The following is a 26,489-nucleotide window of genomic DNA, read 5'->3' as shown; positions in this document are numbered from 1 at the left end:
GACATGAATAAGTGGATGCACTGAAAGCCTGCTGACAAATAAGGTATCTACAAAGCATCTACCTATCAGTGGGAGAAAAGCAGCTCCAGTCGGAGACACCTGGCAGGTATCTCTCTAACTAGGTGATTGGTAATGGGAGATACCCTGAAATTTAGGCCACCTGATAGGAAAGCTTTGGTGACTTTCCTGACATCAGAAAAAGCCAATGTGAGGGACATTCTACAAAAGAACTGGACAGAAACATTCAAAGGTGAAAAGCCAAGAAAGACCAGGGCAAGTCCTTCAGGTTAAAAGAGGCTGGAGACATGACAAGGACATGGAGTGGGAAGACACTTCGGAGTGCCCTGTTAGGAAGAGCAGTGCTGGGATGATTAGGATTGTGAATGAAGTCTGTGGTCAGGTGGCCAGAACACAACAGCATCACTGTCCTGACTTGATGGTGCAGGTGGTGATGGAGGAGAATGCCCGTGCATGTAGGAAATACACACTAAGGTACTTGGGGATAGGACGTCATCTGAGCAACTTATTAGTTTCAAATGGTTCCAGGAGAAGCGTACTTTAGGCTGGACTGCTCCTGCTCTGTAAGTCTGAGATTGCTTAGAATTTTTAAAAGCGTAATACAAAGCAAAGGCCCCAGCTCTGGGCAAGACCTCCCTTCCTCCCATCTGGGTTGCTTCCTTCCTTCTGAGGAGAGTGACAAAGGCAGGGCTTGTGCTTCTGTACCTTTCCATGCATCAACAGGCGGATTGTCAGGGTCACGTTCAGGCCACCTTCTGAGACCTTGGACTCCATCTTTCTCCCAAAATGCGTCTGGGGGTGGTAGCTTAAGGTGCCAAGGGTGTCGAGAGGAAGGATAGATGGGGCCCAGATGGTGTCACCTGTAAAGAAAAGGCACAGCTGCTGCTAACTGAGAACATCAACCGCCAATGCACTAGAGGATGTTCCGGCCTCTGGAGGGGCAGGAGGCTGCTGGTGAGAGGCAGAGGCTCGGGGAAAGGCTTCCCAGAGCATTGTGGAATGACCTGCTGGGGCATGGGGTACAGGGCAGTGGGGGGATGGGCCTTAGGAAAGCCCTCCAGCAACAGATCCAGCCCCACTGCTCAGTAACTGCCCTCTGGCCTCAGTTTCCCTCTGTAACAAAGGAACAGCTCTCTTACATGCTGGACGGAGGGGAAGCAGGGTCCCCAGTAAGCATTGATGCCCTCATGTGCATCCAGTGAGTGCCGCCTCTGCTGTGAGGTTAGTTCTGCCCATTTCCTTCACATTGGTGCCAGGATCCCCAGCCTCCCACTGAGATACCCTTCACCCTTAAAACGTCAGGAAAGTTCAGGTAGTGGTATGTCTTTGGCATCTAGAGCCAAGATTCCTTGGTAATTCTCACTTATAAAGTGGATTTAGACTATATCAATTAAATTTCCAAATAGCTGAGTGTCACCCTTTATAAGTTTTCAGAAAATGCTTTAACCCCCCATATCATTGGTCTGTTTGCTGTATACTTTCTGCAGATGGCTGGCTCAGCGCTTAGCCCACGAGGCAAAATGAAGGCTCTACTTCATAAATTACAGGCAAGGAGTGATTTCAGGCAGTGGGCCTAGAGTACTAAAGGGAGGAGTACAATGTGCTCCCAAGACTGTCTGCTGTACTCAGGCCCTTGGGGCTTGGCCTGAATGGGTGATTGATGGAGGACAATGACTAAGCAGTGACCTGAGCCCCACACCCAGCTGCATGGGGGTCCTGGCTTCAGTCCCTTCTCACGGAAGATCCTTGCCTGGGCTGGATTCTGAGGACAGGTTACCCTCACCCTCACAGGAGCAGCCTCACAAGACAGGCACCAGTAAGGATTTAAAATAAGGTTAGGTGAGGGCTGGAGTGAACAGTGGGGAGGGGACTCTCAGATCAGACAGGGAGAGGTCTAGGCCAAGCATGTCAAACTCAAAGGCTAACATGGGCCAAATAAACAAGGTTTAAGTTTATGTGGGTCGCAAAAAAACAAAAGCTTCAATTTTCATAGAAACATAGGTTTATTTCGATAGAGACATGCTGAATACAAAGGACTGAAATTGTTAACATAAAATAATGGAACATTTTAATAAAAATTATTATTTTTTCTTAACATTAACTTACCAGGCACTGAATAACTGTACAAATTAATAAGCATAATGCAAATAAACCTATTTTTCTTGTTCTCTGAAAGTAAAGTATTTCCTGTTGCACACACCAAACAAGTCAGTACAAGACTAATGACGTGGCAAGTGGCAATCGGCTGCTAAAATATTCGCTGCTAGTATTAATGGAGAGAAATGGTGCGCCAGCACATAAGGAAAATGAATGCAACACGATTATAGAAATCAGTCATTAGTGAACATTGTAGTTCGTTATTAATAATTATGTATAACAGGATATTGTAAAAATTAAGTTACAAAATTTTTATGAAAATGTTTCTTACATACTGTTATATTGGCTGGGCCACAAAAATATTCGTTGTGGGCCACATGTGGCCCATGGGCCACAAGTTTGACATGCTTGGTCTAGGACAGTGGTCGGCAAACTCATTAGTCAACAGAGCCGCAGTTTGCCGACCACTGGTCTAGGAGAACCAGGTATGCACAACCCAGATACTGGGGTATGGCTGGGGCATACCAGACCCTGACTCTAGGGCTGGGAGGTGCTACTTCGCACTGAGGGCAGGGTTCATAAGTGAGTGGTGGTAGTTTAAGCAGGCATTTCTGGGAGTTTAAGCAGGCATTCTCTGGGCCCCTGTCTGTGCAGTGCACAAATTGGGGTGGGGGGAAAGGTGAAAAGCCACCTGCCTGAGTGCACAAGAACATGACAGGGTGTGGGTGGTATATATAGGGATATTGCAGGGTGCACAGGTTAGGGGGCATGTGGGTACAGAAACATCACAGGGTCACGGGGGTCCTGCAGAAAGAAGAGGAAATGTGGGCACGAGTGGCCCCCATAGGAGCAAGGGACCCTACTTGGGGAACGCGGGCAGGTGAAGGATCAGGGAATGGGGGCCTTAGGGAGTTGACAGCAGAGTGTCTTTGTTGGACAGAAAGGAAGGAAGGACTGGCTGGGGGAAGATTCTGGGTGAACCATGGTGCAGGCCAGGGCCCAGGGGTTCCACGAGAGGGCCAGGAGGGACCCTGGGCCGATTCTGCAGGAGAGTACGATAGGCCTTCAGGAGCTGCCACCTGCCCAGGTGCATACCTGAGAGTGTGCCAGGACAATGAAGGATGAGGCTTTGGAAGCCCTGAAAGGAACCAAGGGCTGGTTCTGCAAGAGCTGCTCACACATTACCCCACATTTAGTCCCTTCACTAACGACAGTGTCACATTGCCTTCATGGCTGCCTAAGTCCTTCAAGAACAACAGTCCTGTGAAACCTGAATGTGTCCCCATGCACCTGCAGGCTGTCCGGACATTGCCCCTGTGATGTAACTTCTAAAGATGAGAGGCTTTGTCCACACACAGGAGAGACTACAGGTTAAAAAAGCAAGCTTTTCCTTTAAACTTAGAGGTTTTTATGAGGCAAAATTTTTTTTCTTGTAAAAATATTTCTGCTACAAATATGCTAAAAGGAAAACACAAAAATAAAGCACAGAATTAAAGTACATACCATCACCTATGTGATATGTAGGGGACTCCTGCAAAGGGCAGTCACGGGCATGGGCAAAATGACAGTTTCTAATTCTATTTCTGCATTAATAAGCACTCACATTTAAAAATACATTTACAGGCAACTTCAACACACTCCAACTATTAGTTCTAATTATTCATAATCAGAACATTTAAATAGCAAGGATTTTAACATGAAGGTATAATACATAGCAAGAGAATTTTAATAAAATCATCCTTCCATATGAATGTCCTCTATCGAGTACAGTAGCCACTAGCCATATGTGGCTATTTATAGTTAACATAAAGATTCAAGGAGGCATGGATCAGACTGTCGGGCCTCAGGGGGAGGGTAGGGAAGGGTGGGGGTAAAGGGGAGAGATCAACCAAAGGACTTGTGTGCAAGCACATGAGCCTAACCAGTGGTTAAGGACAACAGGGGGGTGGGGGCATGTGTGGGGAGGGGTGTGGGATGGGAATGGGGGGATGAGGACAAATATGTGATACCTTAATCAATAAAGAAATTAAAAAAATTTTAAAAAAAGATTCACTGGCCACATTTAAGTGTTAAGTAAACAGTCTCCTGTAGCTCCTGGCTGTGAATGGAGGAACACAGATAGAGACCCTTTCTGTCACCCAGAGTTCTGGTGAACAGCGCAGTGCATGTGACCCTCGGGAGGAGAGGAGGCTCTAGCTGCAGAGACTGGTGTGGTATCAGATAAAAGCACTCCTTCCTACAGAGGCACCCTGCAGCAAGCCCTTTGGACTCCAGTATGTGTAAGGCTGAGTTCCCAGCACCCCTAAACTGAATCTCGTGGTGCCAGGCAGGGGCGCCCGCCTCCTTTTTAATTAGAAACACCTCCTCCTGTGTCAGGGGGACAGCAGGCCCCCCTGGCCATCTGTTATGTAAACGTTTCCAGCCCATGGTGGAGAAAGTGGGTCAGTGAGTGCCAGGAGTGCTGTAGGCTGTCAACTGCCATCAGACACAGGCCAGTGAGCTGCTGTGGAGGCCAGAGCCTTCATCACATGTCAAAAGGGCGTGTCACAGTGCTCTCTGCAGACTGGTGGGAACAAAAAGCAGTCCAGGGTAGTCGTTAGGGTCACCTGTGACTCAGTAACCTTGACCCTGAAGAACCCACCCTGAGCCAGCTAGCGAGTAGAGCCAGCCAGCAAGTAGCACGGGGCAGGTGGCTTCCCCAGGATCATGGGCCTCTTGGTAGGCATGGAGGCATCCTGGCTGTCCTGCCAGGCCCCTGGACATCTGCTCATTCTAGGCAACCCTGAGAGTGTCTGGGCTCCCACCTCAGAGGCCGCTGCTGCCTGGGAACACACAGGAGCAAGTTGGGGAATCAAGGGGAAGCAGCAGTTGGACTCCTGTGGTCACAGTCACCCCAAAAAGTTGGAAGGGTATTCCACAAATCCGCAGATTTCCCTCACCAATGAGGACCCCTCCTTTTCTCTTTGTTGCTGGGGATTTAATATATTTTAAATTCATTTAATTGGAGGAAGAGAAGCAGGCCTGATCCCCCTATAAGGGCTGGGAGGAGCCCTCCCCTTCTTGTCCATTTGCACTTGCCTGCCAGAGGAAGCCCATTCAGCAAACACCACTTTGTGCTGACACCATCTATAGATGTGCCTCAGCCCTGAACACACTCGTACCCAACTCCCACACCACCACAATCCCTAAGAGATACTCACATTCGGCACGTGGGACCGAAACTCCTGACCCACCCCAGGCTCCTCAGTTGTCTGTCTCCCCTGTTTCAGCACTCCTGACATCCAACTGCTCAGACCTGAACCCCCACAACCACAGTACTTCCCTTCTCTGCCCCCATTCCATTCATTAGCAAATCCTGACACATGATACAGAGTTTAACATATTCATATTTTTTTCCAGTTTCTTAAGGAAGAAGCTGATGGCATCAATTTAAAACCTTACTTCTTATATGTTACTTCTTATATATGTACTAATATATGCAATACTTTAAGCAATAGAAAAAATATTTAAAAAAACCTTACTTCTTGCCTAACAAAGGTGTTTAGTTCTATGAATTTCTCTCTACATATGGTTTCAGCTGCATCCCACAAATTTTATATTTGTGCTTTTTATTCACCCATTTCAAAATACTTTTATATTTCCCTCTTGATTCCTTTTTTGATTAATGAAATATTTAGAAGTGTAATTGAGTTTTCAAATACTTGGGGGTTTCGGGATATCTTTCTTTTTTTGATATCTAATTTAATTCTATTATGGTTAGAGAACATATTTTGTAATCCTTGAGGTAGTTTAAATTTATGGAGACTTGCTTATGGACCAGAGTGTGGCTCATCTTAGTCAATGTGTGTTCTTATGTTAAGGGTGGAAAGTTCTAAAATATCAATTAGAGTGGCTGGATGGTAATACTGTCCAAGTTTGCCATTATCTTATGATTTTCTGTCTGCTTGTTCTATCAAATATTGAGAGAGTGGTGTTGAAATCTCTGCTATAATTGTGGATCTGTCTGTTTCTCCTAATCGTTCACTGTATTTTTAAGCTCCATCCTTAGCATAATAATGTTTGGCATTGTCATGTTCTGTCAATGTACTAACTCCTTTATCATGAAAGATCATTTTTATCTTTGGTAATATTCTTGGCTGGAAATTTACTTTGTGTTATTAACATAGCTGCACCAGCCTTCTTTTGATTAGTGTTAGCATGGTCGATCTTTTTCCATCTTTTATTTTTAACTTTGTGTATTTAAGTGAGTTTTTTATAGGCAGCATATACTTAGGCCTGCTTTTCTTTTTATCTTATTTGACAATTTCTGACTATTTGCAGTGATTGCTAATATGGCTGAGTTTAAACTGATCATTTTATTTGTTTTCTATTTTTACTATCTGTTCTTTGTCCCTCATTTCTATTGTTTTTTATTCTCCTCTGTCATCTTTTGGATTAAATGCACCCATTTTATGATGCCACTTTACCTCTTTTATCCACTTATTAGTTACAACCCTCTGTTTTGTTATCATAGTTGTTGCTTTAGGGTTTAACTTATTACAGGACAATGTCCAGTGGTATTGGTCACTTTACATGGAGTACAAGAACCTCATAGCAGTCTGCTTCCACTTCTGCTCTCGCCTGCACTGTTACTGTCACACACTTAAATGTTACCTATGTGACGTACAAACCTTATAACCATCACATGTATAGATTATTTCCACATGTGTAAAACATATTCATTTAAATTTCACTTAAAACTCTTGATGGATTTAAGAAGTCAGTTTCAATGGGTGGTTCTGTGACATTGCTGAAACTGCATTTAGGAGGCGGTGGTAGAGTGCACATGATGCCAAACACCCAGCCACTGCACAGGAAAATTCTGCTGCCGAGGAGGCACTTGTAAGGGGAAAGTCACCGGAGAATGCTTGCTGATGGCCCCTCCTGGGAAGCTCGGTGGAGCCACAAAGCCTGCCCCAATGTGGCACAGACAGCCCCACTGTAACACAGCCCACCCCAGTGTGGCACAGCCTGACCAGATGAGGCATAGGAGATGGGCATCAAAGACCAGGTCCTGAGCCTAAACTGGCTGTTCTCACCCCAGCTTTTTCCTCCAGGAACACATAAATGCAAGAAGCAGACTGATATTTGCCTCATAGGTACAGTAGATCCTTGGGTTACGTCAGAGATCTGTTCCTACAGTGCGACATAACGTGATTTTCCTACTTACATAAGCAGCTACGTCACTCACATGGAGCACATACACAGCAGTAATGAAGTGAAACAGTAAAAAAAATTTAAAAAAGATAACAATTCCTGACCTTTACTTGTGGTAAATAAATAATAAAAAACATAAAGCACATATGTACATACGTCAAAATCACAGAACTTTTTTTTTTTATATAAAGAAATGGGAGATGGCGACCTACCACGAAACGATGTACATGGGTGGAGTCCCGATGTAACCCGAGGACTGCCTGTAATTGGTAATTAATAACTTTGCTAATTCAACGAGTATTTCCTTGGCAATTACTTAGCTGCAGGCACTGTGCTGTCCCTACAAAGATAAACAGGATGGGCCTGTCAAGAAACCATTATGGGAACAAAGAGAAAAAAGAAAGGAAGGAAGGAAGGAAGGAAGGAAGGAAGGAAGGAAGGAAGGAAGGAAGGAAGGAAGGAAGGAAGGAAGGAAGGAAGGAAGGGAAAAGAAAAGAAAAGAGAAAAGAAAAGAAAAGAAAAGAAAAGAGAAAAGAAAAGAAAAGAAAAGAAAAGAAAAGAAAAGAAAAGAAAAGAAAAGAAAAGAAAAGAAATAATCATGGTAACAGTGACAGGAGATACAGGAGTCAGAACAGGAGGTAGGTCCACAGAGCAGGGCACCCTCCTCACCCATGTGAAACCCTCTGGGAGTTAGTCACAGGATGAATCCTCAGGCAGCAGCATGTGGGGACTGTGAGGGCTCTTGGGGGAAGCTCTGAGAAGGACTGTCACCCCTACTTTCCAGAACTGCTTCCAGGGCAGCAGTCATGCAGGTGTCCTATCCTAGGATGACAGCACAGCTGCGAGATTCCAGTCTAGGAAAGGAGGCCCTGCTCCACCTTGTACCCTAGTGCTCCCCTGGTGGCCCAGTGTCTCATCTGGTTGTGCAGTGCCCACCTGGTGACCCAGTGCACACCTTGTACTCCAGTGCTCACTTGGCCATCCTGCACTGATACAGCCGGGAGGCCTAGGCATTGGAGTCACCTGGATGGGGTGTGCTGCCCCGTAGGGCCTGATCCAGGAGACCCAGGTTGCCTGGAAGCAGTATTTTCAGGTTATCCAGATTTCTCTTGAGCAAAGCTACACTGGGGAACCACTGGTCCTAATTCCTGCCCCAGTGTTTTTCCTACTCTATCTATTAGGAATTCTGGTAGTCTGCCAAACAGGAACCAACAACCACACAACCAAGTGACCTGGTACTCAGGGCCTGTTTTTCTTCTTGAGAAAGAAATTGGGAAGGGGCAGTGAGCTGGCGGAGGGGGGTTGCAGACCGTGGGAGGTTATGCGTTAGGCCGAGGAGGGCCGGGAGATTTGTGACCATATGGCCCAGAGCGTTGGAGTGGGGCTGTTTTTCACAAAGGAACACCACTCAGCCATAAAATGGAACAAATTATTTATGCACTCAACAACCGGGGTAAATCTCCAGAGAATTAGGACAAGAGAAAAAGTCAATCCCCAAAGGTTACACACTGTATAATTCCATTTATATAACTTTCTTCGAATGAGAAAATTATAGAAATGGAGAACAGATTAGTGGTTGTCAGGGGCTGAGGAGGAGGTATGGACAGAACAAAATGCTTGTGGCTATGAAAGGGCAGCATGGGGGCCCAGTGGGGATGGAATGTTCTGTCTTGTCTGTATTGGTGTCAACGTCCTGGTTCTGATATCCCCACTACTGTATTCTAAACGTTATCTCTGAGGGAAGTTGAGAAGCATTACAACTGCATGTTAATCTAGTCACCTCAAGTATAAAATTTATATTAAAAAGCAGCTGCCATGACTGAGATGGTACCAGGCAACTTTCAACTCTCAACAGATTAAGGGGCCAATTATTTCCTCTGATAATTCAAACAAAATAACCATCTTGACACTGTATGATGACATGAAAGTTATTAAAAATAAATAAGATCAGAGAGCAAAAATCATTAGCTCCTTTTAAAGGGCAGCATTTTGACCTGGATTCTACACTAAGTCAGAGGGCCTATCTCCTTCCTTCACCCACCTGCCACCCATGCACTCATGCACCCATTTACACATGCTCATCCACTCACTCACACTCATACACCTACTTGCATATGCTCACCTACTCACTCACATGCACATACTCCCACACACGAACCCACTCACACATGCACCCACTCACACATGCACCCACTCACACACATACCCACTCACATGCAACCACTCACTCACACACATATTTACTCACTCCCACTTGCCAACTCACCCATTTACTTATCCACATACCCACTCACACTCACACACACTAATCCCCTCACCCAACATAACCACTCACTCACCCACTCGCACATGCATACTCACTCAAACACACACCAACTCACATCCACACTCACCCACTCACCTACTTGCACATGCACTCACCCACATACTCCCAACTTGCACACACACACTCACCCACTTGCACACATACACACTTACTCACTCATACATGTACTCAGACCTCCCCACTAACACATGCACACTCAAACAAGCACCCACTAACACCCATACACTCAGCCACTTGTACATGCACTTACTCAGACCCACCTCCTCACTCATCCACTCACATATGCACACTCACTCAAACAAGCACACACTCACACACTCATCCACTTACATATGCATACACTCATTCACCAACTCATACATGCACTCACTCACACTCACCCACCTGCAAATGTAGACATTCAACCACTCATATATGCACTCACAAGTACCTACTCAGCCACTCACTCGCACATGCATACACACACACACACACACACACACACACACATACACACATACACTCTCTCTTTCTCGCACATGGGTGTTTCCCTGGTGCCTACTTCAGTGTGTGTTGGTATTGGGTATGTAGGGGCTATGGCAGACGTGTCCCTTGAGAACCTCTACTAACAACCTGGGCTCAGCCTATCCCAGGGAGATGCAGGTTATTTTGGGGCCCAACAGCACTTGGAGATGTGTACAGCCTTTGTACAGCGCTGGCCTGGTGAGAGGACATTGTGTGCCATCAGCCGTTTTGCATAGCTCAGGGGCCATGGGTGTAAATGGAATGTTTGGGAACCCACAGAGTGTACCCATGACTCTGAGGACTGCACCAGCCTGTGTCGCCTTGCCCAGTTTGTGATGGCAACGTGAAGGTGCCACCAAACATCACGAACAAAAAGAATTCCCAGCCTTTCCTGGAAGCACTGAGCTGAGGCCAGCCCTTGCACTGCATGCCCCAGGGAGGCACTGAGACTCTGCACCCATTCCCTCCAAGGCAGATGGAGGAGCTCATGCCTGGTGTCTGATTGTCCTGGTTGCAGTGCTCAGAGGACATGGCTTCCCTTCAGTCACACTCCATGGCCATCAGCTCTTGCTCTGGAACATGTGATGGAGACACATCTTGCCTACATCACCAGTGACCTTCCAGGACCTCAAATCAGGCTGTCCTTCCTTTGCTGACACCCATGGATATCTTCCAATTGCCTATGTAACTCAATCCAGGCTCCTTCCTCTCCAGAGTGTTGCCCCCCGGCTTATAGGTGCCACCACCCCCCCCAATCTGCTGAACCCCACCTAACCCACTGGTCTCCCTTTCTGTGACAGGCTGAGTTCTCCTGCCTGCCTGCTGTCTGGGGCCTTCTGCTGAGAGAACTCCCTGCTAGGCCACTACCTGCCAGTGCCCCATCTCCCCTGGGCTCCATCCTCCCCCACAGCCCTGGCCCTGCTGCACTGTGGGCAGAGGACACATTTATCTTCTTCATTCAACGCTGAACCCCCAGTTCCTAGCACCATTCTGAGCCTACAGGAGGGCAGGAGCAAATTCAGTACAGATTTAAAGATTGGGTGAATACATATAATAAGCACTGAGCCTAGCTCCATTTCCACTGCTACACAAGCCAATATGAATCAGAACTTAGTGATTTTTAAACTCAGATACTCATGAAACAGCCAAGATTACATTTCCATCCCTCCTTGTCCTCTCATCTTATTTATTCACTTGGTCACTGAGGGTTTGCTGGGGGTTTCTGTGTGCTGGGGTGGGAGGGACACACTCAGCTGGAGGTAGCAGATGGCCCAGCTGGCCAGGCAGAGTTGGAGAGCCCTGGGCCTTCCAGGGGAAAATGGAAGCTGTTCCCATATCCAAGCTAGATGACCTTCCCTCCATCCCAGGCTCAGTCTGATCTGCAAACCCACCAATTCCCAGCAGAGGGCAGAAGAAACACATATAAAGCACAGGTCTTGTTAAGGCCAATAAAAGGGTACAGAAAAATATCAAGAAAAAAGAATGAATCCCACCTCAGAAAACAAAACAAAGGACTGCCACACCCTCTAAATTCTCAAAATACAGGACTGTTTTTGTCTGTCTGTATTTGAATTTCTTTAATTTGAAAGGCTTCTAGTTCTGTTTTCAGTTTCACTGGTTTATTTCTTTTAAATGTTTTATTATTTCATCCCTCTGCTTTTTTCATTTAGTTTCTTATGGTAGAAGCTTAGATTGTTTGGAAACCTTTTCTCATGTTAGCATTTCATGTTATAAATTTCACTAACGGCATTGATTTACTTGTATCTAACAAATTTATGTATACGAGTTCAAAATATTTACTAATTTTCTTTGATACTTTCTCTTTGACCAGCACATTATTTAGAGGTGTTTTAATGGTCAGGTATTTGGAAATTTTCTAGTTATCTTTGGTTGTTGATTTCTAGTTTAATTCCACACTGGACAGGAAATATAATTTTTATTATTTCAATCATTTAAAACCTATTTGGCTTTTATTCTTTTGCACAGAATATGGCCTACCTCAGCAAATATCCTATGTGCACACAAAGACCATGTGTGCCCTTCTGTTGTTGGTGGGTGTCCTGTAAATTCTAGCTGGTGGGCTGTGCTGTTTAGTATTTATCTATCTTGACTTTCCGTCTTCTTGGTCCATCAGTTACCGAGAGAGCAGAGTTGAAATCTCCAACTGTAATTGTCAATTTGTTCTTTTCTTCTTTGCATTCTATCAGTTTTTGTTTCATGTATTTTGAGGCTCTGTTCTTTGGTATATATGTACACTTGGGACTGACATCTCTTCTTGGTGAACTGATGCTTTATATTCATGCAATGGCCTTCCTTATCTATGATCATATTCCTTGTCCTGAATCCTGACATTCATCTGACATTCAAGTAGCCACTTCAGGTTTTTTTTGACTAGTGTTCACTTGACATATTTTTCTGTCCTTTAACTTTTTTTAAAATTTATTTTTATTTTTGGTAATCCTCACCCGAGGATATTTTTCCATTGATTTTTAGAGAGAGTGGAAGGGAGGGGGAGAGACAAAAGAGAAACATCGATGTGAGAGAGACACATTGACTGGTTGCCTCCTGCATGTGCCCCGACCAGGGCCGGGATTGAGCCTACAAATGAGGTATGTGTCCTTGACTGGAATTGACCTGGGACCCTTCAGTACACAGGCAGATGCTCTATCTATTGAGCCACACCAACCAGGGCTCTTCCATAGTTTTAAAGTGACTTTAGTGCCTTTGCTGTGTTGCAGTTCAGGAGATCCTCACCTGGGACCCTTCCCCCCACAGTGCCTGACCCCTTGTGCTCTGATCTGAGGCCAAATCAGCATAGATTCCCGTCATGCCACGAGGGCAGATCTGTTCCTCCACAGTGGTGAAGGGATAATGGATGTAAGAATTATATCTCGAGTCTTCTAAGTGATCCAGCCCCAGTCCAGAGCTGGAGAGTATGCTGTGAAGTCAACCTTACAGACACAGGATGTTAGAGAACATTTAGAAACGCTCACCACACAGATAAAGAAACCGAGCTCCTGAGACATGCAGCTTGCATAAGGTCACATAATAGAGCCTACGAGGACCATAACCCATAGAAAAGACCAAGGGCTCTGTCCACTACACCATACTGCTTTCTCAAAAGAGACTCAAAGAACCACAGCTGCTATTCATAATTGCAGGAACCCAACCCTCCATCAGGCATGCAACCAAGAAATGACAGCACCACCATCACCACCAGTACCCAACCCTTCTGTCTCCCATTCAGAGTGGAGGCTTCCGGATCCAGCTCCCCATCACGTTTTACTTGCACTCAGGATGTTTCCCCATTTCAGTCCACTGAGTCACCCATCGGTAGGAGCAATGGGCTTCTGCAGCCCCTAGCCCAGCTAAAAGTATAAAAACCCTATTACTTCAGAAGTGGAGTCCTTGAAGGTCACCAAAGAAACCACTGAAGTCCAAGGCAAGGGTTCCAGCTAGAGTCAGAGTTCGGAGGGAGTCACATTTCCATTTTCTTCCTCGGCAAGTAGGAGCTGGAGATCTGGTGCATGATCACCAGGGCTGGATAGAGGGGCAGTGCCAGGCACAGGTTCCAGGCCGCACCTTTGATTTGGGCCTGGAACCACAACGAGTACATGCCCAGGAACACCATCACGGTAGCCATCAGGTAGACCACCAGTCCACACGTCAGATGATAAGAGCTTGAGGCGAGCCACCCTTGAGAGCCTGGCTGCCCGGGAAAAGAGCAGGCAGAGCCCACACAGTGCCTGGCCCCTGTGGCCAGCAGCGTCAGAGCCCCCACCCAGCCATGCCAGGATGCCAGGTGGGGCAGTTCACTGTGGGTCCTGCTGGCGATGATGAAGCCCAGGCCCAGGGCTGCACAGAGGAGGGGTAGGGTCTGCCCCACTCAGTGCAGTCTGATCTGGGCCTTTTGGGAGCAGCAGAAGAACAGGGAGTGCTCAGGCGAGAAGAGAGGATAGTCTCGCCATGCAGACGCAGAACGTCAAGGCCATGAATACAGGGTGCCAGGAGAAAAGACCTCCAGGGTCTGCATGGCCGTACTGGGCCATCACACACTCCCAGCTGCCTAAGTGCGTCTTTCCTGTTTGTGATCACTTGGCGCCGCTGTCCTTTAACTTTTAACCCACCAATAGCATTGTATTTCACATTGGTGTCTTGTTGACTGCACAGAGATTGATCTTGTTTTTTTACCCACTCTGATAATCTCTCAGATTTTAATTGGTCTGTTGATACAATTCATTTTTTATATTTGCAGATTTAATAATTATCAACTGTACCATTTTGAAAAAATTTTAGATCCATGAGTAGTTGCAGAAATCATAGAGTTGCTTTGTACCCTCACCAACTTCCACTTGACATACTGTTGGACATTATCAAAACCAGTGCCAGACATGGGTAAGACCCTATTAATAAACTGCCCCAGTTTTTACACACCCCTTTGTTGGTTTGCTTGTCATGTATGGGTCTGTGAAATTGTATCTCATGTACAGATTTGTCTAACCACCTGCACAAGCAGGATCACCAGGAAAAGACTCCTGTATATTCTCTCTTTATAGTTACGCATTCGCCCCAATTCGAACCCCAGGCAACCACTGATCTATTCTGCATCACTATTCTTTGTCATTTCAAGAACTTTACATAAATTGAATCAAACAAATGTAATTGTTTGAAAATGGCCTTTTTCATTCCACATAATAATGCTCTCTCGAGCTGCCAAGTAGTTGGACATAACAGAGACTTGTTGTCCAGTAGCATGCCACCAAGTGGTTGCACCACAAGTTGTGTGTCCAGTTACCAGGAAGGACACTTGCGTCAATTTCAGTTTTTGTTTATTACAAATAAAGCAGCTAAGAACAACAGTGCACATATCTTTGTATAAACATAAGTTTTCATTTTTCTGTGATACCCAGAACTCTCATCTCTGTATTTAAGCGTATGTAGAAAAATGCCAAACTATGTGCCCAAGTAGCTGCAGCATTTTCCATTCCCACTGGGACAGACAGACCCACAGCTCTGTGCTAGCACTTGGGACTATCAGTGTTTCTGCTATAGCCATGTTAACAGACTAGAGGCCCGATGCACAAAATTTGTGCACTCGGGGGAGGGGGGTCCCTCAGCCTGGCCTGCACCCTCTCACAGTCTGGGAGCCCTCGGGGAATGTCTGACTGCTATGGAGGTGGGAGAGGCTCCCGCCACCATTGCTGCACTTGCCAGCCGTGAGCCAGGCTTCTGGCTGAGTGGCGCTCCCACTGTGGGAGCGCACTGACCAACTTAGGGCAGCTCTTGTGTTGAGCGTCTGCCCCCTGGTGGTCAGTGAGTGTCATAACGACTGGTCATTCTGCCATTCCGTCTATTTGCACATTAGCCTTTTATTATATAGGACTAGAGGCCCAGTGCATGAATTCGTGCATTGGGGGTGGGGGGGCTCGGTCTGGCCTGTGAGATTGGGCTGAAACCGGCTCTCCGACATCCCCCAAGGGGTCCCGGATTGCAAGAGGGCGCAGGCCAGGCCGAGGGACCCCACCGGTGCACAATCGGGGCTGGGGAAGAATGCACGAGGTTGGCTGGCTGGGGAGAGACTGCGGGAGGGCTCCAGGGCGTGTCTGGCCTGTCTCGCTCAGTCCCGATTGGCCGGACCCCAGCAGCAAGCTAACCTACCGATTGGAGCATCTGCTGGTCAGTGCACGTCATAGCGACTGGTCAACCAGTTGACTCTCTGCCCCTGGTGGTCAGTGCACGTCATAGTGACTGGTCGACTTACTGGTCAACTTTCTGCCCCCTGATGGTCAGTGCACGTCATAGGGAGCAGTTGAGCAGCCTTAGCATATCATTAGCATATTACGCTTTGATTGGTTGAACGGTTGACCGGTTGACCGGACACTTAGCATATTAGGCTTTTATTATATAGGATGGTAGTGAAATCTGGCTATGGTTTAGTCTGCTTTCTCCTAACAGCGAAGGATGCCAAACATCTATTCATATGCTATTTCCCTTCCACTTGTCCTGTTTGGAGAAGTGTGTGGTCCAGTCTTTTGTCCATTTTCTAACTGGACTGTTTGTTTTCTTGCTGTGGAGTTTAAAGAGTTCTCTACCTCTTGGGATACTGGGGGTATAGCCCTTGTTGGATGTATGATTTACAAAGACTTTTTTCTAGTCTCTGGTTTGTCTTTTCATATCTTAACAGAGTCTTACGCTAATTAAATTTTTTTGTGAGCAAGTGTAATTTCTCAATTTTATCTTTAGTGGCTTTTGTTTAAAACTCTTATCTTTTATAGATGCTCTTAACTCTTTTTCTTCTAAATAGTTTATGTTTTACATTTAGATATTGATCCATTTTGAGTTAATTTTTGTATAAGGTCTGAAGTTTAAGTCAAGGTTGTTATTGAGTGGTTGTTGTTGTTTTTTTATATAAATATCCAATTGTTTCAACATCATTTCTTGAAAAGACTTTCCTTTCTGCATTAAATTGCTTTATTATCTCTGTCAAAAATCAATTGTCCATACTTGTGTGGATGAATCCTGGGCTCTGTTATGTTTCATCTATATGTTATCATCATAATTAGCTAGTTCTTAATATTAATAATAGGAAAAGAGCAAAGGGGAGGTCAGACATTATAAGCATGGTCATCTGGGCAGCTTCACTGGGAAGCTACAACTTCACACACCCATGGGGAACTGCAGATCCATTCCCTGAAAATCACTGGGGAAAAGGGTCCACTTTGGTGCATGTGCAGCAAAGTCAGGGTGATATTATAGGGAAGGTGCTTCCCTGTCAGTCTAGTCTATGGAACAAAGATCATTGGCTAGGAGCGTGGAGCCAATGCAAGCATGCAAAATCCTGAAGGGTTACTTGGTTAAGCTTCCAGTTATAATTCCCAGACAAAGAATTCTCTCTCTCTAGTTACCTGGCTTCATTCCTGCTCCCTGGCACTTTCTTGCTCCATGACCTGCAGAGGCCCACCATGTGGCCTTAAGCAGTGTTATGGGATCCCACAATGGACTGCAGCTGGGAACACAAACTAACCTAGCCATATTCTGGACTGGACTTCGCTTTAATATGGAGTGGAGACTCTGGGCAGTGGCCTTAATCCTAGTCCTGCCAAAGACAAGATTGGACTTTTCCCATGGGGGGACAGAGGGAGATGGGACCTTGGAAGGGAACCCCTTAAATTTACATCAGTAAAGCTTCCTATGATACCACATCCTCCCGTGGGAGCCTCAGGAAATTCCTTTCCCTGCAGCACCCCAAGAATTCCACTTCTACCAGTAACAGGTGGGAACACAGAGGGCACCCCATGGATACCATATGTATGTGCTTGTTTATGCACCAACATACAATGTCTCTATTACTGTAGTGTCAGAGTGCCTTAAAATTACTCCAACTTTATTCTTTTAAAAATTCACTTGCATTAACTAGTTCCTTTGAGTTTTCATTTAAATTTTCAAGTCACCTTGTTTATATCTATAATCACCCATGATGGGATTTTGATAGGAATTGCATTAAACTTATAGATATATTTGGGAAGCATTAGCATCTTTGCTGTGGTGAGTGGCCCAATCTATGAACACAGGATGTCTCTTATTTAAGTCTTATTGGATTTCTCTAATCAGTGTTTTGTAGTTTTTAATATATAAATTCTGTGCATATTTTTTAGACGTATAGCAAGTACATAACTTTGGAATTCATGCAAATGGTGGTGTGTTTTTAATTCTGCTGATTGTTTCTTGATTGCATATAGATTATTATTAATCTTTGAATGTTGACCTCTCATTCTTAAACAAGTGAACTTGCTTATTAGTTCTAGAAGGTTTTTGTAGCTTTAATGGGATTTTCAATGTAGGTAATCATGTCATCTGCAAATATAGACAGGCTTATTTCCTCTTTCCAAATCTGTATGCCTTTTATTTCCTTTTCTTGTCACATTGAACTGTCAAATTTACAGCACACTGTTCAATAGGAGTGGTGGGAGCAGAAACCCTTGTTTTGTTAATGATTTTAGGAGGAAAACATTATTCTTTCACCATTAACTATGATGTTAGTTAGTTGTACCTTACTCCATTTTGACCAGAACCTCATTTGATCTTTTATAATAGTTAAATTGGCAAAATCTGTCTTTAATCAATACTACTTAGTGAAATAGTACTTAGTGATAAGACAAATTTTCCAATCATTCTTTTAAAAAAATAATATTTAAATCAACAGAATTCTAGTAAAATAAATATTATTATAATAAGATGTATAGATATAACAACAGGAGGAGCAATAAATGGTGCACATGTCCCAGGAGCTGCTACATAAGCAAACCCCCTGTGCTAAGGCAGGAGGGACAGGGCCATCTCTGTTTAGATATGAGAAAAAGAGGGGCTCTGAACCAGCTAGTTCATTGCTCCCGACCACCAGACAGGTAAACTCTATTTTCATGCTAGTCAAATATAAAAACCAATGAAGATTACTGTTTCAGACTTGAAAGAAGGAGTCTGATGATTGAAAGTGGCATGTAACTTCCAAGTTGTAAGTTTTTTTCAGGGCGGGGGGCAGTAAATAGATTTGGATATTAAAATAGAAGTAGTGTACAGCTATCTGTGATTTATAACAGCATCACACTCATGACAAATGCACTAGCCTGTCCTCTCCAACATGAGATTTCTTGTTCAGAGAAGGGAGCAGAAGTCCTGCCAGCAAACCACCACCCAAGGACTGCATGGCTGCAGCGAGTGCAAGTCGGCTCTGTCCAAGGCTGTACCCAGGCCTCAGCTGTCGGGAGGAGATGGCTGTGATCAGAACCTCAGGGGACAAGCACACACTTGATTTGTTATGTTTAATAGCTCAGTGCTCCATCAGGCTGCATAAGCCAGTACAGCAGAAACCGACAGAACTTATTAGCTGCTTTCTGCTCCTAGAGAGACTCACAATGCAGATTGTGTCCTTGGGGCCATGGAGGGGAGGGGAGTTCTGTCCTGTAATGCTCTTGCCAGTCACGGTTAGCATTGGAAAGATGGTCAGGGTTTACACAACCTGACTTCAGTGAGCATTCTGCACAGCCTGCTGGCTTGTCACTCGAGTTCACACAAACGTGATGGGGTTGGGAGCCAGTGGCCTGGCCCTCTTTCCTCCCTGCTCAGGGGCCCTGGCATGCTGGCCTCATGTTGGCAGCAGTGTGGAGCTTTTCTCTTCCCAGCAAAGTGTGGGCTTCCTCCAGTCCTAGCTCTGAGGAAGTGCCCAGGGTCTAGGGTGTGATCCACCCTAGAATGTCTCTAAGGTGAATAACAGGTCTGCTGTGGAGACAGGGCAGGCCTCCTTGAGCCATAGGTCTTGGTCCTAGCTCTGCCATGCCTGTCTGCTTCTGCAATGATGAGCTTGTGTGACTAGCACCTTCACACAGCAGGCATTCAGTCAGTCTGCACACACTCTATCTTCCTACAGACCCACTGGCCAGAATGGGAGGCCAACCATGGCAGGGACATTCAACTGAACACTCAGTTCTTACTCGGAGCCTGGCACCGGGGACAGGACAAAGGAACACAGCCTTCACTCTCAAGCGGCTCTCAGTTTAGTAGAAAATTCAGACTGCAGCCTGGGACAGCTGGCAATTCCAAAATTTGAAAATCCACCATCCCTACTTCAGCCCTCAAACGTGTTCCAGATAGGTTGGGGGTTCAAAAGTCCCTCTTTTGGAGGGAAGGAAAGGAAAGCTGCTTATGGCGTCAGGGTTAAGAAACTGAAGGGGAAAGGCTGGGGAATGGTCCCCATGCTTACACTGCACTGCACACCCCTCCCTCCTGCCACTGCCCTGGAAAAAAGACATTGCCCAGACCAGTGGTCGGCAAACCGCAGCTCGCAAGCCGCATGCGGCTCGTGGGCCACGGTTTGCCGCTCTGTTGACTAATGAGTTTGCCGACCACTGGCCCAGACCATTGCTGGCAGACATCTGAGACCACAGGGAGAAGCTAGGCATGAGTGAGTGCCAGTAAGAGAGTCAGAGAGAATGGCAGACATGCGGGGCCTGCCCGATTTGGCATTCTGCAGGCCCTAGTTAATGAGCTTTCTGATGTCCTATGACTGGGCCCAATGCAGCCTGATGGACACTGACGGTGAGAACAGCAGCAGGGACAGAAAAATGCTGAATGAGTCCATGGCAGTACAAGGCCGGGACCTGACCTGATGACAAAGGTGTCTGTCTGGGTAACCACACAGATGTCACCATGGGTCAGATATGCAGCACAGCAGAGAAGAGGGCTGCCCAGGGACAGATGCCCCAAACCCGCCTCCTGTAAGCTCCCGTGTGGGGACCTACAACTCCACTGTGGGTCTGTGCTTCCTGAATTTCAGGGCCCCTGCAGGCCCTCTCCAGGTGAGCGCCCCCATGACACAGAGACAAGCCAGCACAGACAGGTATAGATGCCAAGACTGGGTACATAAGATCCAGAAAAATCTATAATTATAAGAAGGGATGAGTTTAATAGGGTGATTAGCATTATGCATCTCTATACCAGCAAAGCTAAAAAACATTTTTTTAAAAATTTCAATTTACAAGAACCTAAAGAAAATCAGAGTCGGATAATTCTAAGAAAAGATGTATAAAACCTGTATGTAGAAATCTATAAAACACTATTAGGAGAAATTAAAGAAAAATTGAGAATTAAAGAAAGGCATCATGTTCATGGACTTGAACACTCAATAATTTCAGATATTAAATCTCCCTAAATTGATCTGCAGATTGACTCCAACAGACAAGCTGGTTTTAAAATGCATGTGAAAAATTCATCAGGCCAAATGTAGCCAAGACATTCCTGAGAGAAAGAACCAAGTGAGGCCTATTTACCAGAAAGCGAAGGCAGTTCAGTCTGTGTGACGGGCACAGGAACAGACAACTAATCGATGGACCACAACAGGAAGTCAGAGACAGGCACTCACAGTGCAAGTAGGCAGAAGACAGATTTTCCAATCAGTGGCACTGGTTGGCAGGGTCGGCAGGTACAGAATGAAACCCTGCTCTGTTGATTCTACTCCCAAATAAATTCCAAGTGGACTGTGGCTTGACATGAGGAGACAACATAGGATACTAGCTATATGAAGTGGGGACAAGGACAGATCACTTAGACATAATAAGCTCAATGGTTCCAAAAAGACTGATATAATGGACCACATTACAATTAAGGTCTGTTTATCAACAGACACCATTAGGAGAGAGAAAAGGGGCCCACAGAGTGGGCGAAGATATTTGCACTTCACTTAATCACTCAGGGATGCTATCCAGAAAATACTGATTGCCTGTAGAGAAGTGGGCAAGGCCTTGACCACACACATCCCAAAAGATTGATAAATACATCAGAAGGCAGCGAAGCTAATCAGTGATGAAGGAAATGCAGGTTACAGTCACAGGCTGGACACTAAAACGACTAACACTCAACACAACCCCTACCCAAAGCCCTGGGGAGCACAGCCTGTGCTAGAGGCTCAGCCACTAGCAGCTTACACATTCATATTGGCCACATCCCTGAGTTGGCCACAGGCCTGTACTATGACCCAGCACTTCCAGCTTCTGAGCAGAAATTTCTAACTAATATTCTGATTAAACACTACCAGAATCAGCATGTTTAAAGAATGATAATACACAAGACCGAAAGGAGGTTTATTCTTGAAATGCATGAGTGATTAATATCAGGAATTTTGTCCATGTCATTAATAAATTAAAGGAGAAATTCAACAACCATACAAATAACAATAAACAACACCTAATGCTGATACTGTGTTTACTGTCCAGGTACACTCCTCGTTGCAGCTCTGCAAGGAAGGCACGTCCCCACTTCACCCCACACACAGGGCCAGGGGTCACAGCTGAGAAGTGGGGGACCAGAACTCAGTCCAGAGACAGGCTCCATATCCCTGCACTGAACACCCATGTGCTGCTTCTCAACAGCAGCTGGAAAGCACTTAATAAAACTCCACAGCCACCAATAATAAAATAAAATAGGGAAAGAGAAAATGTCTTAAGGTAAAGATCGTTTATCTCCCCAAAAAGCAAAGCACTGATTTTGAATCTGTGTCCTTGTGACCTACCCTCCCCCCCTTTTTTTTTACTGGAGCGGGGATGAGGCATAGAGCTTTTATTACAACAAAGGGACAGAGATAGTAATTTATACCAAGAGAAATGTGGAAATCAGGAAGAATTTTAGGTAAACATAACAAAAGAAAGGGTGCTGCACTATAGCACAAAAAGCAAAGGAGGCTAAGATTAGTTAAGCACATGAGATTTTTAAAGAAAAATAAAGCCCAGCCAGTTATAAAGGAAAAGGCTAGGGCAGGGCTGCTCTGGTCCACGTGGACCCTGTACAGAGGCAGACCTTGAAACTGAGTCCACTCCCCCCACATCCATGTAGGATGCAAGCACTGATTCCTGTTAAGAAGATGTTACCAGGTGCTCACACAGCTGTGCTCCTGTAGGAACAATGCTCTTCATTACCCTCTGGCACTGATTCGTCCACTGATTAATGTGGTGCCCCCCAAAGACACCTCAACCCCTCCCTCTGGGGCATCTTGAGTGAGCCCCACGTGCAGCACTGCTGAGGCCTGTGGCCAGCAGTTGCCTGGAACTGTCCTTTCTCAACCAGACACAGGGCTCTGAGCAGTGGAGTGAGCCAGAGTTCATACCCACAAGGAAGTCCATGGGTCACCATCTAGGCCACAGGGGTGGTCAGGGCAGCAGCGCCCCATCATTATGTCTGGTCAGGGTCAGGGACTCCATGCACATCCTCAGCACTGGCCCAGAGGGCAGGGGTGCGGCAGGCTCACCTCTGCAGCGGAGGGTCTTCTCACCTGAGAGGACTCTGAGTGCAGGGGACAGAGGCCTGGCCTGGTCACTGGCACCTGTCCTCCCAGGAGTGGGCCAGTGTACCTCAGGTGTCACTGGGGTTCTCCTTATTGAGAAGGCCGGCTTCTCTTTCCTAAAAGGGCACAGGGTCATTTCAGCCTCCAGAGTAAGGGCAGTGGGCATAGAGATGTGGTTTCACTACTCACAGAACAGCCAACTGTATGTTATGCAGACTAGACACAAGGGCCAGAGGCAGCGAGTGGCTTGCCCATGGTCACTGAGAGGGTGGGCTGTGGGCAGACAGTGGGTGGTGGGATGGGGACACACCAGCAGCCCTAGGCAGCCTGGCCCAGGCCCTGGCCTCACTTCTTACCCTACCATGTGCAGCAGAAGGGCCTGGTACCTAGTGGCTTAGCCTGTGACCACAGGGCTCAGGAGCTTCCAGCCAGACCACACTGTTCCCAGCCCAGATCAGTCCTTGTGCAACTGCCCGAGGCATAGACATCAAGTCTATAGGTTACTTAAGTCTTTGTGGGGTCGGGTGGGGCAGGAGGGGACCATATCATTCGTTCCATTTCACTAGCCCCAGATCCTGGCTGCCTGCTGCTGGGTCTCCTGGATGCGTGAGCTCATGTTCTTACAAGATTCATGCAGAGCCACAAACAGAATCACAGATACTCTTAGCCATGTTGGAGAAGTAACCTAACATGGGTTCATGAGTTTAGCAGGTCATTCCTTTCAATGTTGTGGGGTGTGTGTGTGTGTGTGTGTGTGTGTGTGTGTGTGTGTGTGTATTTAGTTGTTGTTAATCTTCACTCGAGGATATCTTCTCCATTGATCCTTAGAGAGAGTGGAAGGGAGGGGTAGAAAGAGAGAGAAACATCAATGTGAGAGAGACAGATCGATTGGTTGCCTCCTGCTTCAACCAGGCCAGGGATCAAGCCTGCAACTGAGGTACATGCCCTTGACCAGAATCGAACCTGCGACCTTTCAGTCCTCAGGCCAACACTCTAACCACTGAGCAAACCAGCTAGGTTGGTGTTATAATATTTTAATAATAATATAGTTACAATATTAACAAATGGCATCGGCTAAAAATAAAACATATTTAAAAATGTGCTAAAGCAGCTAAACCATTAAGAATCTTCCCAAATGAAGGAAAGGAAAATTGAGGGGAGGGGGGCGGGGGAGTATAGAAATAAAGACAAAAAATGTGAGTAAAACTCTAAAGGGAATAAAAATGAGAGTGATACAAGAAAAATAAGTGATTCAATAGTTAAAAATAGACAAGATTTTAAAAGGTTAAGAAGGTAGAGACAGCATCAGCGAACTAAAAATTAAAAATAAATTCGGGGGGGGGGAGCAAGACAACTTAGATAAGAAACTATAAGGACCAAAATAATAATAATAATAATAATAATAATAATAATAATAATAATAATGTTTAAAATATGGCTAAAGGCTACAAAAAATCAGATTTAAAAACTAAGAATACCATGAGTTGGAAATTGAGCCTGGAGCCCCTGGTTTGAAAGTGACTTTGATAAACAGGTGAGAGCACAAGTGCTGGGCCCTGCCTGCAGATGGAGTTGGGCCACAAAGATCCGGCGTTCAGACACAGGAGGCAGCGGCTTAGAGTCAGTTTCCAGAAACACACACACATACTCACACCTGTGTTCTGGCTGGGAAAACACCCCCCTCTAAAGTCCCTACCCTATGTCCCCTACTGGGTGTGAGCTGCCCTGCCCACTGAGGACGGGGCACTGACACTGTCCTGAGAGGGAAGCTGAGAGCAGGAGGAGGAGCAGCCAGGGGACGTGGAGGGAGCAGTGGCGGGCTCATTCCCCTGAGCCCTGCACTGTGCTAAGGGGTTAAAACTCGTAGTGAGGTCCCACTCTTTGGGAAGCCCACCCTGTGGGGAGCCAACTGAGGGTCCCATAGGAGGGGGCCCTGAACACAGTCTGAGACTCCTGGCTGTCTCCTCCCTCTGCTAGACTCTCCCGGGGGGGAAGGGAGAACTGAAGATGACCCCTGGAAACCTGAGGGGTCCTGGCGGCTTCCAGGGGTGGGGGCAGCCTCAGCAGAGATTGTGGGGGTGCGCAGCAAGGCCACCACTTTCTCACAGTAGTGACTACACTGACTATGGCTCCTGCGTGGGGGGCAGGGGTGTCTGGTATTCCTGCTGAGATTTAATCCCCTGACTTTAATCTGCTGATGGTCCCTTAATCCGAAAACTGTCTAGCAGCCACACATTTCATTTACTTGTAATGGGTTTGGTTGTTTTTATTTGTGTGTGTTGAAGGATGATACAGTGTGTGGACGGCTGAGCTCAGTATTGCCAATGGCCAAGACAGAAAGGCAGAGTTATAAACCCATGCAGAGATGCTGTACTGGGGAAGCCAACAGGACAACCAGACGGGTCCACATTCTCGGATATGGTCCTACTACAAAAAAAGGGCTTTGCAACAGCAGGACCTGCAATTTATCAGAAGACAGGTTTCCACTGACCTGCCCACAGCCATCCCCAGCACCCTGCCACCAGTCTGGCAGGCAGCAGTCCAGGCTCCAGAGATGACACGCCGCCCTGGGCTTCCTCCCCGGCTTAGCCACTGTGTCCCAACTTGCCTCCCTGGTTCCTCAACACCACGGGCCAGGGTCTTTGCCAACTGGGACTGCATGTGGGGGATAAGGATGGGGATGGAGATTGTGGTTATGGTCAGAAAAGCCCAGCCAGGGGATGGGCTCTTTGTGCTTCTGGAACTCAGGCCAGATGGCTGAACTGGAGACAGGCGGAATATAGACCAAGACAGGTGCTACAGACGCAGCCAGGTGACAGGCCAGCGTTCCTGCCATGCTTCCTCCCTGTGCGCCTTGGCCTAGTGTAGGGAACTCTGGAACCCAGGGTGTTACCTGCTGTCCATTCCCAGATGCCACTCCAGGGTTCTTTGAAAATTTCAAGCTTAGAAAAGTAAAAAATATGCATTTCCCAGTCACTCAAACCAGTGGCTTTTAAAAGATTTGATTGTAACGGCAGCAGAATCCTTTCTAAAAGCAGTAAAAAGCACAAAATAAAAAGGCAAAACAAATGTGGCAGAATTGCTCTGGTTGGTGAGTGAGCAGCCCCCTTGCAGCTGGGGAGACAAGACCCCAGAGGCTCTGAAAAACACGCAGATGGAGGGACAGAGCCACTGTGAATCCTTCTCCATTCCAGTCACTGTCACCTTTTCTTACCATTTCCAGACAGACAACACCTTCTTGTTTTGCATAAATATCACAGTATGTGTGTTCTGTGACAAGACTTTAAAATGCAGGTCTAATTTACATGCATAAATATGCACAAATCTTAGGTGTGCAGGTTGATTTTCACACGGGCACTTATCGTGTGATCAGTTCATGACACAAAACATTCTAGACCCAGAGAGAAGTGCCTGTGGCCTGTCCTGCAGCCCAGCCAGCCCCATGCAGTGCTGCTTGCTGCTGTCACAGTTCCTTCTGCTGTCGATTCACTCCTGAGTTCCGCCTGTGCTGTGCAGCAG

At 46.3% G+C, this 26,489-nt stretch overlaps 1 protein-coding gene and 1 pseudogene across 13 annotated transcripts in view; both read right to left on the bottom strand.

Annotated features, from left to right (window-relative positions):
• Window positions 1-26,489, bottom strand: part of PCBP3 (poly(rC) binding protein 3) — a 213,425-nt gene that overhangs the window by 36,028 nt on the left and 150,908 nt on the right. For all 12 annotated transcript variants that reach the window (XM_079762700.1, XM_079762696.1, XM_079762707.1 and 9 more), the window contains one exon: window positions 724-878. In XM_079762700.1, coding sequence (XP_079618826.1) covers window positions 724-878 — 155 coding nt within the window. The remainder of the gene's footprint in view (window positions 1-723; window positions 879-26,489) is intronic.
• On the bottom strand, window positions 13,620-14,669 carry LOC307097199 (putative transmembrane reductase CYB561D1; annotated as a pseudogene). Its single transcript has one exon. The product of its transcript is annotated as a putative transmembrane reductase CYB561D1 (transcript).

This window comes from Cnephaeus nilssonii, assembly GCF_951640355.1.
Source record: "Cnephaeus nilssonii genome assembly, chromosome: 3".
NCBI classification, from domain to species: domain Eukaryota; kingdom Metazoa; phylum Chordata; class Mammalia; order Chiroptera; family Vespertilionidae; genus Cnephaeus; species Cnephaeus nilssonii.
This window is presented reverse-complemented; position numbering and strand designations above follow the sequence as displayed.